The sequence below is a fragment of the Pungitius pungitius genome, chromosome 12 (assembly GCF_949316345.1).
Source record: "Pungitius pungitius chromosome 12, fPunPun2.1, whole genome shotgun sequence".
Taxonomy (NCBI): Eukaryota; Metazoa; Chordata; class Actinopteri; order Perciformes; family Gasterosteidae; genus Pungitius; species Pungitius pungitius.
The window spans coordinates 13,734,522-13,750,220 of NC_084911.1; the positions used below are offsets into that span (position 1 = coordinate 13,734,522).

Consider the following 15,699-nt stretch of genomic DNA (forward strand, 5'->3'; position numbering starts at 1 on the left):
ATGTGTTCTTGTTCATGTTTTCAAGTATTGTACCAAATGACTCAATGCTGGTGCTGTTTGCTCAGGGATAAAATGAATAGAACTCCTCCACCACCCTGTGGACGTTTGACTTAGTGTAGAAGTTGTAGGATCAATTGCAGGATCAATAGAAACCAGGATACCCTTCATCGGCCCCCCAGCTCAAGTCACAACACCCCTAATCCCCCACATGGGGATATTATTAGAAAACAGTACTGGTACTTTACTAGACTTTAGTTATTGTACTGTGTGATGACTGAACAAAGCTCTACTAGATCAAAACTGGTGGACTCCAATTTTTCGTCTTATAGAAAAAGTAAAAGAATTAATAGATAGATGAAAGGGATGGAGGGTGATGGATGTTAGACAGATATTCATGGAATGCAGTCCCTCTTCATCGCACCAGGTTTTCTCCAAAAGCCAACTATCTAGCCAGTGCATATCACCCCCTCGGTGCAATAATGTGCATTTACAGATTCCATTACAGGTCGGGTTGAGCGAAAACTCCTGCAACAGACATGAATTCAATTTTATTGTTAACACGTGTTGTCAAATGATTCAATGTGGCCTGCTCTGGAGCAGGCGATGCAGATGACAGTGAACAAGTCTCGGAACAAGGCGGACCGAGGAGAAGCAACAGGAAGTGGTTGGATCATGCTTTCTTTCTCACCATCCGGGAGGCTCCGTTCCTCTCCTGGACAAATGTACGTTGTGAATACAGCGGGTCACCCCCGGAGTCCTTGCGCTGTCCGAGCTGTTCAATGTCTAGTTTAATCAATGTGCTGACACTTGCAATTAGCAGAAAATAAGAGCCAAAACACTGAAGGAATGGTCGCAGCGAGGTTTAATGATTGTATTTGGTTCTTTCCCAGATAGCAATGTAATATTGAGTGTCTTCTTTTGAACTTGCACCACACCACAGTAAAGATGTACAGTTATTGCAGCGGACAGGTAATACTTCAGTCACCTCAGGATAAATTAGACAAACACGCACACACACACACACACACACACACTCGTACCATCTGTTTATGGGCAAGTAATGAACAGCCGTAACCCTGTTCTTCTTCCTATGCATCCAAACACAGCAGAGACCATGCTCCTCTCTTCCTCCTTCCTATGGATCAGTGGGATGTGGTGGTCAATGAGATGTGAAGCGGGTGGGGTGAGGGGGTTGTTGTCGGTACATGGATGGCTGTGTGGAAGAAGTACATCTGAAAAACAAGCGTAGCAGGGTAGTTTAATAACAAGGTTGAATTTGTGCTGAGAGAGAGAGAGAGAGAGCGAGAGAGACCCCACATCTGTAGCTTACGTACCTTACAGCCGACAGCCAGCAGTGTGTGCAGAACCACTATGGTCACCACTGTAGCCACTGACATCAACTTTGTGTCGCCGCGGACAACAGGCCAGAAGGTGAGGACCAGGACGGAGCCCGAGATCCCCATGGCAACCAGGATCAGTGTCCACCGCAACCACTCAAACGGAATGATCCACAAAACCTGCCAATGACAGAGTTACACACAGGTCAAAGATCAGGCAGAGCGCTTCAATCAAAGATAAAACCTGCCAATCAAACAGACCAATCCGACTCAACGATTGGACCAAGTCCGCCTGAAAAGAGGGGTCCCAGTCAGGAACCGACTACAACTGGTGTTGGTTCATGTTAGTAGGATGTTGGAGGGTCGCGGGGGGGTAGTATTTGCTGCGTGCACGCTCTCGACATGAAAGTATTCATCCTTGCTACTCTTTTAGCAGGCAGACAGATGACGGAGTCATTTGGGAAGATGTTGTAGCCTCTGTGTCTGATTTACACTGAGCCGGTTTAATGTCCTTACACATGCTCCATACTGGGATATGTGTCTGTGTAAAGCAGTCAAACTCAGCAAAGGGGAGTGCACTCACCGAGGTGGGGATATAGATGAAGAGAGAGTAGCCGTAGACACACACCGTCTCCAGAAAGGAGTAGCCCCCGATCTGCCTCTCGGCCCCCTGCCGCCAGGTCAGAAACCCCCACAAAGCAACCGGCACCAGCCAGGCGTACATGAAGATCACCACTGCTGCTATGGTCACTGCTGGCCAAGAGCGGGACAGAGAAAGCACACTTTGTGAACAAAGAGACACTGCGCAGAACAGACCATGAGGGGAACTAAAGACCCGGCGGATGGCTGACCTCGGTGGAACTGTGGTCTGAAGTGATAGGAGGGGTTTTCCATCTCACTGAGGAAGGTGGACAAGTTCCCACTGATCACCACTGAGAACACCAGCGTGACACAGATCCAGAATGGCCCTGTGTACACACACATACCTCATGCAGTTCTTATTCACCACAATAAATGTGTTCCAATGTTGAAGAGCACATCATCTGCAGCCTGCTAATCATTTGATACGCACCAATAATAATAATAATAATTGCCTTACCGTATAGATCGGGGTTACTCCTCAGGTGGTTTTTGATAAAGTTTCTTCCAGGTAGCGGCATCACTGACCCCTTAACTCGGTCCAGTACCTGCATCACATGACGGAGTGTCAAGCCCTTCCTCCAAACAATGACACTGACCCTGTTCCAAACCCTGTTTGTACCTGCGCTGTGTCCACATTGAAGAAGGACTGATAGTACTCAAAGGTCCAGAAGCTCCCGGCTGCTTTTTGTCCTGCTAACAGCTGGAAGCACACACACACATACACATGAAGTCAGATGGTGTCCACTCAAACCTTTACCGTGACCACAGACGTCGGCGCATGCGCACCTCCGAACTCTCCTCCTGGTCCTCCTCGTCCTCTGAGACTTCCAGTCTTACATCCTCTCCTCCTGCGGCTGTACTGGCGGTGTTTGAGGCGGCCGCGCTGAGGGTGGAGGCCCCCGGGTCGGCAGACAGCAGCTCTGCTGCTTGCTCAAACTCTACACCGGGAAACGCTGGGAGTTAATACTTTAACACACAAAGAGCTCGAAGGCTCAGCGTCAGCTCCCCCTGGTGTGGTCACTCTGCCCGGTTTGGATGTTACAGACACAGTCGCTTGTCTACTTCCCAGATTGAAAACATTACCCTTTTTGAGAGGTGAGGCATTGGGTTGAAAGTAACATCATCGTTACATGATGTTACATACGACAATAACATCAATAATAACTTGATTCCTGAACAGGTACAGTTAGAATTGTTTTAAATATTGCATGCCATCTGTAGGTCCTACTGAGATAAGGGTGCAAAATCCTCAAAAGTACTTTCACCCTAAACAAGGCGGGTTTGAAGAAATACGGGACAGAATGAAACTCTCATTCTACTGAGTTTCATTGCATGACACTACATATGATTATTAAAAGACAATTGTGGTAATTGGTATTTTAAATTGCAATCTGATTCCCAGCCTACAGCCGTCTTCCTTCACCGTGAGCAACATTCAAGTCTCCAACAACAGTAAAAGCAGATCGTAGCTGTTTAATCCCATTGCTAAAGGAATCAGACAAAATTAGGGTTTTTTTTGTTAATTGATAACGCTCCAACACCTTCCTCTACATTGTGAGGACAAGCCATCGGTTGTATTGTTAACGGTCACTGTAGACTTCCATCCAGTCCCCTCTGGTACAAACTATATTTTCATATGATATACACTTGTATTGTGCTTTATATTCTGAGTTAGATTAGTGACAGACGTGTACCTTGGAAGTGTAGATCATGAGGAGTGGCCATGGCTTCGGTGATCGGAAAGACAAGAGAAGATTTAGACTGCGGTCAAATAAGTCCACATACTAGGGCTCCCTCGTTGACAGGTCACTTATCAGTCATGGACAGATGAGCCATGAATCCGTAGCACCCTGAAGGTTCAACCCACCTGTCTGCTGATGGGAGCGGTTACTGGATCACTTCACTTCTCACTCGCTCGCATATCTGTCATTGGTTTGAAGACGTAAAGGTGTAACGTTAGATGAACAGGTCCGTACACTGCTTGCTGCTACTGTCTTTCTTAGCTAATAGCAGTGTGCTGGTTAGCATCTCCGGTACACGTCACCTCGTAAACAAGGCAGTCACGTGAACTGCCGTCCTTTTAAAAGGTGTATCTAAATATAGCATACGATGGAATGTTAATACAATGTTGAGCTACATATCAGATGGATTTCTAATTGACTAAATGTATATTTTCATAATGGTGTTACTAGTAACACAATAATTAGTACATATGCTCAAGTAAAAGCAAGCGGAACCATTGTGAAATAGGTGTTTCTAACGGAAGATTAAAAACGATTCACATCTTGGGCGCCATTTTGGTTGCATTTGAGGTCCCTTTTTGACACCGAGCATGTTCGACTGTCGTGAAGGTGACCATACGTGTACATAAAATCCGTCCGAATGGCTTCGCTGCGTGTAGGGAGGAGGATGTTCTCCGCAGCGGCGGCGGGTCCCGTCCCGAGCAGCCGCTGGCTGAGGCTGAAGAACAGCAAAGCCGGTGAGAAGCTGTGAGCTAACGCTAAATAGTGGAAGGTTGCATCAACACTGGTGACGTTAGTTACATGGTGCTCCATTTATTCTACTTCACTGTTAATGTGGTCTTTGTGAAAGGACTGCATGACAACGGAGGGGGTCTCTATTGTCTTTATTGCTTTAAATGACTCTTGCAGCTAGGGTGACCGTGTTACTGTCACTTAGGCTTCATGTGCCAGCAGGACTCCCTGCATTTACTATTTACTAAATTGATGAAGGAGTTCAAAAGTATTGTATTGCGCCGTTTTATTGTGAAATAACTTGAAAACAATGACAGCAGTATTATATCTATTCAGTAAAGAAGTGGCTCATGCCGTTTCAGGAACTTTTGACTATTTTGTAAAAAAAAGACAAAAGTACATTGGTCTATTCTATGAAACTAAATAATTTCCGTTGAGCAGCAAAACACAATATTTCTGCAGCTAAACAAAATGCTAAGCGATTAACATTCATTCAATAGCCAATCGCTGCGATCAAACTCTGAATGTTGGACCCACCAAACAACCAACAACTGAGCATTTCTTTAGATTTGTGTTTGCCAAATGTCTAGATGTATATCTGTTATCCACTCAGGTGTAACGTGACCTCCCTTAGGTCTTTTCTTTCTCTGCGATGATGGTTTCCCTTTGTGGCGCTCCGTCTCCAGGCGTGTGGGTCCGCGGCCTGGTCTCCGACTACATAGCGGCGTGTCGGGAGATCGTGGTGGGTTCTTGGGAGCGGCCGCTCAAAGCCTCTGCGTATGCCTCGGTGCTGGCCGGGGCCTGGGCCTGTTCCTACACGCGGCCTGACCGCTCGTCCTTCGAAGCCACCCTGCTGGAGTATTCCAACCGGCTGGGCCTGCTGTCCCCGTGGATCCGCAGTGGGACCACTGACGGCCACGTGCAGAGTCTGGTGAAGCTTCGTAACGAGGGACGGCTCCGCCATGCCAGCCTGGGTGTTCTCTCTCTGGTTTACCGCTCGGATCACGACCTAGACACCACCCTGTATGAAGCCCAGTGCTCCAGCCTGGCCGCACCCTGGAGGGAGCTGCCTCATCGGATACTCGATGTGGGCTTCGTCGGCCGCTGGTGGGTCCTCGACTCAAAGATGAAGGACTATGACATCAACGAGGATGAGTTCAAGCATCTGCCACCACACATGCAGGTGTCGCCCCCACCCAGTGTGCAGGAGGTGGAAAGGAGCGAAAGGTTGCACAAAGAGTCCTGGGTATCACCGAAGATGGTGGAAGAGGAGGACGAGACAGATGTAGTGATCAGAGAAGAGGAGAGTGTCGGGGAAGAGGGACAAATCCCAGCAGTGGAGGAAAAGCAGGCTGCAGCCTAACTGCTGGGTACACATCTGGACCACAGGCATTCTACTCATTCCTTCGCAGTGCTGCAATCACAAAAACAAACTGAACTGCCAATCAAATCCACAGCTTTGACTTTTCACTAAAATGATGCAGATATCTTACAATAAAATATTTATAAAAGCCCTCTGTTTTCTACTTTTTTTTATTTATTTTTTTACAGATTTAAAGAAGCAATCTAAAGCTGTAAGTTAAATGTGCAGCTTATTTTTCCACTAAATATATATTTAATTACCCTTTTGTCTTTATTATTATCACACATGTTCCTTTAATGCCCCTTTGAGGCCAACTGCCTCTTTCATACTAACATTCACCTTTTGCAGTTTCAAATAACTGAAATAATATCAAGCCTCAGATCTTCATTGTAGTTATGTTTGAACATATAAACATCCTGGTTTGATAAACATGGATCAACCCCCATACTGGTTCAATCTGGCGCTCCTTTCTGGTAGTGGAACAAGGTGATCACTGATGTGACACTGGTGCTCTCCGCCCTGCTGCTGCAGCTATCAGCTACATATTCATGTCAGTGCATGGAAAAATAACTAAAGACATTAAGTATTTTTCTGGGGTTAAGTGTCTTGCCCAAGGACCCATCACCATGGGGGTTAGCCAGGCCTGGGATCAAACCGACAACCCCACTCACCCACAGTCGCCCAGAAGAGGAGCTTGATAACTGTGGCTCCCATCCTATCAATTAGGACTTTAGAATTTTCAGTAACCCAGCATGTATGGTACTATAAGCAGTAAGTATTTTAAATTGCCGATACGTAATTGACTTCATGTGCAGTTGTATTTATACATTTTCGATACATACGAGTTCATCTATAGGTGTTTAAGTTTGCAGCACTGGAGCACACAAAACAGATTTACACTGCTGCTGCCTTTACTGTGAGGAGTAAGCCACTCAGAACCTCATTGTGATTTCATGAAGGGTTTGTTTTGTTCCCCGATGTCCTACGAGCACCTCACAGACCCCTCGGACTGAGGACCTAGAGACTTTATTCCACAATGGGTTGGGAGGTGAATCACTGATCCAAGGAACAGTCCTGCGGGTTGGGATGGGTTCAATGAACATGCTATGGATTGAAGGACTGATGCTATTTTAAGTCTTATACACCAGAGGGCGATCTTGTAATAACAGAGCAGCCTACTATGCCTTTACATAAGAGAAAACAAAAAAGTCCCAGGTTTCTGTTCAATTGGCTTATAAGATTTCTACATCCAAGCCATCTACCCATCCCTTAAAACCCATGACCAGTCCCTTTAAAAGGAACAATTATTTTGTATCACTAGTGTGAGCATATGACATCATTGACCACCACACACTTTAGAGAGACCGGAACATTTAATTGAGATTAAAAGATCAGCACTTAGCTGTTTTAAGTCCTATTAATCAGAGCAATCCTAGTTTATATATATAACAATAAAATCTCTTTGCACACTAATGTTAGTTAGGTTCTATACCAGAATCATTTCTATTCACCTGATATATGCTGTTGTTTGTCCATAAATTTAGTAATTTCCGATAGTATAGTATCATCTGCATAATACTTCCGTATTATGCAGATGATACTATATTATCTATAGATCAAGCTGAACAAAAACCAACCAAATAATGGAACTCCAAGCACGCTCTAATATTGACTATCCTGGTAGACCTACAGCTTCTTGATATTAAACTCTGATACAACAGGGTCACCTCCACCTCTACTCCAAAGATGTTGCTTATAATAAAACCCATTTTCCGATTTGTCCGAAGGACAACTCTCAGTCATCAAGTTCGCCTTTGTTGGTCCCTCCCCCCCATATGGCGCATGGATCGACGTGCAGCTTGAAGCTCCGGTGACGCTGAGCATAAAAAGGACATTTGAAGTCATCTCGCAGCACAAGGCCTGTGTCTGGGAGGAGAGGACAGAGGGTGCTGATGACCTTGTTTGTTTGGTTTTAAGTTTACTGTACTGTCATATCGTGTTATTGTGTGTGTTGGCACTGTTCCATGCCGCCATACCAGTCGTTAGATCTGTCACCACGAGGAAGTTAGTAACTGTAACTTTATCAGTCAAAAGACCAGAGCTGCAAACTGCTGAATCTGAGTGAGCACTCACACATATACAAGTTATATATATAGCAAAGAGTCGTGATCTAGTCAAGTGTTTTGCTCTCAGTGATGGAGGAACAAGGACCTAAATCAGATGCATGTTGTTATGCATGTGAGCACCTGAGCTACTGTAGGTTCAGGCAGGGTACCTCCTACTTCCTGGTTCACCCATTAGACAGGGTTTAAAAGCTGCTGGCAGTATGCTTGTCGTTCTGTATCAGAGTCCAGCTTGACAATCCAGTGGGCTTAAATCATTGAAATCAATAGAATTATTAATAATCACTAACGATAATTCATAAAATCAATAAATAACGGGGCACCCTAAAAAGGGACTAATAACCTATAAATCAAGTTTCATAATTGATATTGACTCATTAAGAGCGAGGAATGGAAGGTTGGAGTTTTTACACTGACTATGTTCCCAACCAGCATCACAGTACACATATGCATGATGAAATCACAGAAAACGCTTTATTAACTTCCAACAATACTAATCAGAGGAATACCATTTGAAATCAACGAAAGCTATTATACGATATCCGGATATCGAAACAACAAATAAAAACATTCATTCATGCATGTGGAGGGGGGGGTGTGTGCATATGGGAGAGCTCAGAATGGGAGCTGTCCCTGAGCAAGACACCCAACCCCTAAATTTTCGCGGGGCTACAATGTAAAAAACATGGGTGAAAAACGCAATGTAAGTCGCTTTGGATAAAAGGGTCAGCTAAGTGACGTCGTATTTAACACGGAGCAGACACTTATTCTGAGTGAAATTGTTAACACTTTGTTGAGTGTTGATTTAACACTGACAAGATTGGGACAATATTAACACCAGCTTAGAGTTCACATTGAATCTCACAGAGTCAATTTAACTCTATGAAATCTGCTGTGCATTTTACAGGGACGGCTTAATGACATGATCGAGTCGGAGGACGTACACACACACACAAGCTGTGTCTCTAAGTCGCTACGATTGGCAACCGGAGTACTTTGTGATACAAGTCCTGGGGTTACTTTGTCCATGTGTCCAGCGATATTTAGAAATTGTGGCCTGTGCTCATATTGAATATTTCACTTAGACTATTGACATACTGAGTGAACACCAATTATGAGACTTTAATTTTATAGATGGTTGATCTCAGGGGGGTGACCAGTTATTAATTGTTTCAAAATCTTATAAACATTGATTATTTAATTGTATCTCCATGATTTAGTTTTACTTGCACATCACCAATCACACACCTGCCAGCTCCCAGCAGCGGTGGCAACAGTGGTTTATTCCGGATAGAAATGAATCAAAGTGCTTGTGGGAGGCAGTGCACATGAGACAAAACTGATTTCCGTGCCAGGTTGATCAAAGGTGAAGGAATTTGCTTATGTATAAAATCCAGTGGCGGCTGGTCCATAGAGGGCAATGGGGCGTGGCCACACCATGAGCAACGACAGTTTATAATTCATTTCTGTTGTTTAGTATATTTAAAAAATTGAAACGTGGATTATATACCCGGTAATGTTTGTAAATTAAGATATAGCAAAATATGTGCTTTTCCTGCAAGTCCTCCTCATTGCTTGCCTCAACTGGGTTCAGGCCGTGTCCCAGAGCGGCGGGTCTAAGAAGCAGTTAGCCAATCACTGATAGAGTTAACGAGTAACATTATAAGAAATTCAGGCTTGCCCTTGGCCGCCCTACGCTGCGCTCTCGTCAGGGCGAGTCTCCAACGCGCTGTTTAACAACACAACAAGAGCGACCACCGGCAGTGTCCTTCCAAGAAGACCTCACCCGAACTCGGTACGAGAGGAGAACTGTGGTGGAGAAACACCTGGACCCAGATCAGCCCGACCTCACAACCAGACAACAGACCGGCGTGAAAGGGAAGCCGCACATGAGAAGCTTCTGTGGGGCTTTGGAGTTGGTCTTTCCTCAACCCACTGATCGGGTGTTTCCCCAACAAAGGTTCATAGGTGCATCTCAATATATATTCATGTTCTAATAGATGTTATATGAGAGATGCTATATAAATATATTCATATTGTAATATATATATATATCCTTTAATATAATATATTTATTATGATATTTATATTGGATATTTATAGTAGTAGTATGGTAGTATAGTAGTGATATCATATTCTGAATATTGTTCTCTCTCTATATGTATATACAGTATATATATGTATATCTATATACATATATATATATATATTCATTGTTATACAACATTGAATTGTTTGAATAAGATGTCCTTATTATGTTAAACTGCTGATCTGGAACTGGAATCAATGTGCAACATAATAATGCAGGTTTGATACCATTTTTTTTGCATTGAATCATTCTGGGATGTCCACTAGCCGCCACTGATAAAAACTTAATTGCATCAAACACAGCGTGAAAACACATCAAGCTTTTGGTTGTTTTTCAAGTGTTTTCTCGTTCACAAAACCTTTTCATGAGCCATGGTCTGTTACTTTGTTACATGAAAAGATCTCAGGGCACACCAACAACCCAAACAACACTTGGATTGTCTGCAAACATGTCAGCAATATGTAACCGTGTCCTGATAGAGGCATTGCGTTCACACTGGCTTTGCTTCTAGTGGTATTGTAGTGTTCATCTGCGGAGACGGGGACAATTCTTTGTATCAACTGTTTTTTTTACTTAAACCACACAACACTGTGCGCTGCAACTACAGTTTCCTACAGTTTCACAGCGCTGCTTTTCATGACTGCTGCTGTGAAACATATAGTCAATTATTCATGTTATTAATGTCGGGAAATAGGGAAAAATGTAACATGGAGCTGTTGCTTTTCCTCTGTCGCCTCTCTTCAATGTTGCATTCTTTAAAGCGTATTCTGTGTGCATCTCCCTCAATCTCTGCCTTCTGACCTCTACTGACCCCTGCACTCCCATCCATCCTGCCCCCTCCTCCACTCAGACAGCCAGTCTGTTGGTCCTTGGGGTCAGTGAGGGCGGAAGCTGTCAGGTAGTGTTGGAAAAACTAGATCGGAGAGGTGAGGGATCACCTGATCGTCTTCAGACAGGAATCTTTTTTAATGGTTTCATGGTACGATTGTTGTATAGCCAAAAATCACAAATGAACGCTTTGTCTCAGAGGGCTTTACAGTCTGAACACATGCGACATCCTCTGCACAATGCTGCACTTCACCTTGCCAGCCTGTGCATTCATTTTGTGTCAGCTGTTATCAGCTGAGCTTCAGGTGAGTGCACCTTTACTAAATGCTAACCCTTAGGAGGGAGAGCAGGAAGTTATAGAGGAGGGAAGGGGGAAAAAAGCAAAAAACCAAAGGGGGTAGGGATGTCTGTGTGGCCACCATGTTGACCTCATTGACCACAGCAGGACCAGTTTGCACACGCACGCATAGCGACCCAATCAATATGTAACTAAAGAAGGAGAGAGGACGATTTAAGGACTGGGGGAGGAGTTGCAAAAGATGGAGGAGGGTAAATGAACAGAATAATAATAATAAAATATCCGTAAAGGGGGCAGTGTTGGCGTAGTACGCCGTAGTGCTTATAGATGCAAACAACACAAAAAAATGCCTCTATGACTTTAATAAAGGAAGCAATGCGCTAGGACTTAAAGAGAACATTCTTGATAGCTTGAAACTGCATCGTGTGCCTAGAAAATCAAGCTGACTTAAAGGGTCAAAGCAATATTGCATAGGGAGGCAAAATTATCCATAACTAAATTCATTTTAAGGACAACTCTTCCTAGATTCAGGGTTTCCTTCAAACTAAAAGTATTCAAAAATAATTATCCTCCAAAAATGTACACGACTTTAGCAGACACTGATCACATGTCACGTATTTGCAGTAAAGCACCATTTTATCTCATTAACAAGTGTAACTTGTCAAATATCAAAAAATATAATATGTAAATATCAAAACTTTTCACAGGTTGTCCTACATATTCATGGTTTGTTATGTTGACTTTTAGATATTTCTTTACATTATGTAAAAAAAAAACAGAAAGTTCAAATCAGATACAACACCCCATTTGAAGTTGTTTCTTAGGAACAGCTAACAGCTAACAGCGGTAACAGCGCTAACAGTCATATCTGCTGACAGAGCTAACAGTACTCACCCGGTCGAACAAAGGATGCTATGCTTATACACCACTGCCGGTGATGCTTGGTGCTCAAAAGTACTTTTATTTTTAATATTAAAATGCAGGCTGTATTATTTTCTTACATAACATATTTTTGTTAAAAAGAAATGCATAGTAGCAATAAATGCTATAAGTGCTCCATCAAATGGTTTAACTGTCTGAGTGGGAAGTATGTGTGTGTGTGTGTGTGTGTGTGTGTGTGTGTGTGTGTGTGTGTGTGTGTGTGTGTGTGTGTGTGTGTGTGTGTGTGTGTGTGTGTGTGTTTGGTGGGTGTCAGTCAGGGCAGCCATATATGTTAGTCAGTCTTGGTGTTTGAACATGTTTGAAGGTAGCGACGAGGGAGCAGGAGGAGGAGATAGCGAAGGAGGGAAAGCAAGAGACGAGTGGAGGAGGGGTGTCTGGTAGAGAGAGGGAGGGAGAGGGAGAGGGAGAGGGAGAGAGAGAGAGAAAGAGAGAGAGAGAGCAAGAGAGGGGGGAGGAGAGACAAGTCGACTATGCACAATGTTCATTCAAACTGACAGAGGCTGTGTGTGTCCCGGTTTGCACTTCCAATTGCTCCACAGTCTCTTCCTCTCTCTCCTTCCTTCTCTCTCTCTCTCTCTCTCTCCCTCTTTCTCTCTCTCTCGCCAGACAGTCTGCAGTTTCCAGCAGCAGCATGAAGACACCGCAGAGCCACCGGAGAGGAAGAAAGAAAGGGAAAGAGTGTGACCAAATGACAAACAAGGGAGAAGAGGAAGAAACAAGAAGGAAGGAAGTGGAGAAGAACAATGTGGAACATTTGAACAGAAGATGAAAGGGAGAGAGAGAGAGAGAGAGAGAGGTGTCTTGGTTTTTCAATGGGAGGGGTCAGGATTAAGGTTCAAAGATAACAGTGAAAGAGGGATGAAGACACTAGTACTGCCTCCTGAGAGCATGTTTGGTAAGTCACTTTGCACCCTTATTTCCTGCATTTGTAACGGTGTTTGGCTGTGCGTGCGTCGAGGCTCTGATCCCAGAGCAGCTCTCATCTCTACTTTCCATTGTCACTCTGTGGGAGAGGCTGCTTGCTGGCAGACATGAATGCGATGTGACAATGTGTCAGCGGATGTTTGCAGAAACTGATGTATGATGCAACACCAAGGAAGAACGCCCAGAACAGCATGGGAAGAGTGCACATGAGGATGTAGGGAAGGACACAGAGGCTGCATGCTGACTTAGCCGTGAGTGCATCCACACAATGAGATTTCCATTCATGACTTCTCATGCGATTGGATGTGTGCGTGTTACAAGTGTATGCCTGTGTGTGTGTGTTCCATGTGGTGTGTGCGTGGGGTTTCCCTGTCCCAGCGGAAATGAATGCCAATCAGATTAAAGCATTGATCTAGTCTGGACCAGGTATGTGTAACCATTAACAAATGCCTTTTCGACACGAAACCAGCAAACTAAATATCTGAATATTATCTAAATAGCTAAATATTGAAACACACCCAAATCAGCCAAAGCACGGCCAAGTACTTTCATAAAATGTGACTTCCAAACACACCAGTCAACAGTTCTCTTTGATACACACTCTCACGCACACACACGCACACAAGCCAACAGTTTCCCAGTGATGGCGGGGCCTCCCTTGAACTCATTCACCGGGGGGGTCACGGGTTCAAGTCCCAAGTGAGGGAGGGTGCACAGCGACTGGGAGGGAGGGAGGAAGGGAAGGAAGGAGGAGGACCTCTGCTCACTCACTTACTAAGCCCCACAGCCACCACTTTACCCTCCCCCACTTCTATTTATCTCACAGCCCGGCCACCACGTCTTCTAGTTCATGCCCACATGCAATCATTCGCAGCCATGCATGTGCACACACAGGAAGTAGTGTAAATGACTGTGTGTGTGTGAGTGGGCTTGGTTTGGAGAAGCAGCAAAGTAGAGCCTTGCACTCCTGCTTATCGCCTAAAAGAACTTTCAAATCACCAAGTGGTTTAAGTGTGTGCTATATCTAAGACATTTTACTTTTCCCTGCCAGGGAACTGCACTTTTCTAACACTTTTAGTTTAGTTCCCCAGTCAACATATTTAAAACACAGCGTACCCTTTAACTCATATTTTGAAGTGTCTTGTTGTGTTACACACACTCATTCCCAGTAGGAAAGCATTTTCATTTTACATTACTGAAAATAATGTGAGAACAAAATTCAATACTTAATATCAACTATCTTGAGAAATGTCATCAGAACATGAAAGGGGCCTTTTTCTTCAAGTTAGATCTGTCCACTGCTCACTGCTGTTATTCCATCTAAATGTCCAGGCTGGTGGGCTGGTTTCCTGCTCAAGGGCACCTGGGGAAAAGCTAGAAATAGTCCCAGCGGATGCTGCTTGGAAGAAAGCGGACACACTACCTTGTGCTTGTGTGTCTGTGTTGGTCTTCATGCGACTAGGACTACATCGCGTTGACAACACACAAGCACACAATATCTCCTTGTGCCAGAGATTCTTCCTTTCTCCTATTTAGGTGTAACTTATCGAGCATATACGCAGATATTTGTCATCACACATACGCCTGCACACATACACACACACACACACACACACACACACACACACACACACACAACGCATGAACACACACAGCCTCTCTTTCATAGGAAACAAGAGTGGCTAACCTTTGACCTTTACCATTCAGCCTGTCTGGAATATACCAGGTCTGGGATCGATCAACACTGCTCTAACGCAGACAGCCCCCAGCCCTCCCCTCCCCCCTCCTACAAACACCCACCCACACATCTCATTCTCTCAACTCTGCTCCCTGCTTGTCAGCTTTTTACTAAATGTACACTCTGCCCTGCCAGCCCTATTTCTTTTGGGGACATGTTCCAACATCTATACCAAAGCCAGCGAGTTTGGTGATATTTCCAAATCCAAATTGATTTAACAATGTGCCAGTCCAGGCTGTTTATTCCAAAAAGTTTAGTAGTGGATTCATGATTCTGACTTGACTTCTGATGTGCCATGCCCATTTCCAACCTTTTTTTTGTTTAGATGGATGTTTAAGGAATGGGACAGCTGTGGACAGGACATATCCACCAGCGATTGTAAAGAGTTATCAACTGGTTGAGTGTGATAAGCTGTGCCCCAAAGCTGGCAACTCAATAAGCTTTCAAAAGGCCTATAACACTTGGTAAGTTTGGTCCAATAAATGCATTCAGGCCATCTGGCTGTCTGGGGAGCACATGGAATATATTTTAACAATTATGGAGGCAGGGATTTATCAAATTCAACTTTTAGAGCTTTAAATACAGCTTCACCACGTTTCTTCAGGACTTCATCCCACCTCACAGTAATTTAGGCTCCCCTAAAAAAACACTAAAAAACTCAATGCATCAAGGAGGAAATAACAGTTTGTGTCATGTTTGACATTCACTATGAAGGCACAAATAAAAGCCATACATTTCTAACTATTAGAGCAGGGTGGAACACGGAGCATTTCATAAAAATGCTTGAATATTAGACATTACACACACAATAACATTTGAATGACGTCAGTCATATAATAATGTAGATTCACAATTAGCCTTGTTAGTGTGTTTGCATGTAATGAGAAATAATTGAGCAATGGACATTTTGTTTGTTTTGATATATGTCTAGCTGTAATGAC

At 44.0% G+C, this 15,699-nt stretch overlaps 2 protein-coding genes across 5 annotated transcripts; one reads left to right on the forward strand and one right to left on the reverse strand.

The window, feature by feature from the left end:
• Positions 1-845: 845 nt before the first annotated feature.
• yipf2 (Yip1 domain family, member 2) lies at positions 846-4,102 on the reverse strand. 3 transcript variants are annotated; one of them, XM_037477043.2, is made up of 9 exons: positions 3,847-4,102; positions 3,674-3,706; positions 2,766-2,917; positions 2,599-2,679; positions 2,437-2,524; positions 2,189-2,305; positions 1,921-2,087; positions 1,335-1,517; positions 846-1,232 (listed from the first exon to the last, which is right to left on the reverse strand). In XM_037477043.2, exons 2-9 carry the CDS (start codon positions 3,702-3,704, stop codon positions 1,143-1,145), a joined length of 909 nt encoding a protein of 302 aa, XP_037332940.1. In that variant the 5' UTR covers positions 3,705-3,706; positions 3,847-4,102; the 3' UTR covers positions 846-1,142. The 3 variants fall into 3 exon arrangements, with proteins under 3 accessions (XP_037332940.1, XP_037332938.1, XP_037332939.1); XM_037477041.2 differs by having other exon boundaries at positions 1,921-2,090; XM_037477042.2 differs by lacking the exon at positions 3,847-4,102 and having other exon boundaries at positions 1,921-2,090; positions 3,674-3,840.
• A 142-nt stretch (positions 4,103-4,244) lies between these two features.
• On the forward strand, positions 4,245-5,966 carry timm29 (translocase of inner mitochondrial membrane 29). Of its 2 annotated transcripts, none has more exons than XM_037477045.2 (2): positions 4,245-4,458; positions 5,140-5,966. In XM_037477045.2, exons 1-2 carry the CDS (start codon positions 4,362-4,364, stop codon positions 5,814-5,816), a joined length of 774 nt encoding a protein of 257 aa, XP_037332942.2. In that variant the 5' UTR covers positions 4,245-4,361; the 3' UTR covers positions 5,817-5,966. The 2 variants fall into 2 exon arrangements, with proteins under 2 accessions (XP_037332942.2, XP_062422167.1); XM_062566183.1 differs by having other exon boundaries at positions 4,330-4,458; positions 5,088-5,966.
• The last annotated feature ends 9,733 nt before the right edge of the window (positions 5,967-15,699 follow it).

What these genes read in the sequence shown, in the direction of transcription:
- timm29 (XM_037477045.2), top strand. Translation starts at nt 4,362, where the DNA reads ATGGCTTCGCTGCGTGTAGGGAGGAGGATGTTCTCCGCAGCGGCGGCG. An exon ending in GCTGAAGAACAGCAAAGCCG is followed by an intron (nt 4,459 to 5,139) that starts GTGAGAAGCTGT and finishes CTCCGTCTCCAG; the next exon opens with GCGTGTGGGTCCGCGGCCTG.
- yipf2 (XM_037477041.2), bottom strand. Translation starts at nt 3,704, where the DNA reads ATGGCCACTCCTCATGATCTACACTTCCAAG. An exon ending in GAGTAACCCCGATCTATACG is followed by an intron (nt 2,306 to 2,436) that starts GTAAGGCAATTA and finishes GTGTGTACACAG; the next exon opens with GGCCATTCTGGATCTGTGTC. An exon ending in TGCTGGCTGTCGGCTGTAAG is followed by an intron (nt 1,233 to 1,334) that starts GTACGTAAGCTA and finishes CTTGTTTTTCAG; the next exon opens with ATGTACTTCTTCCACACAGC.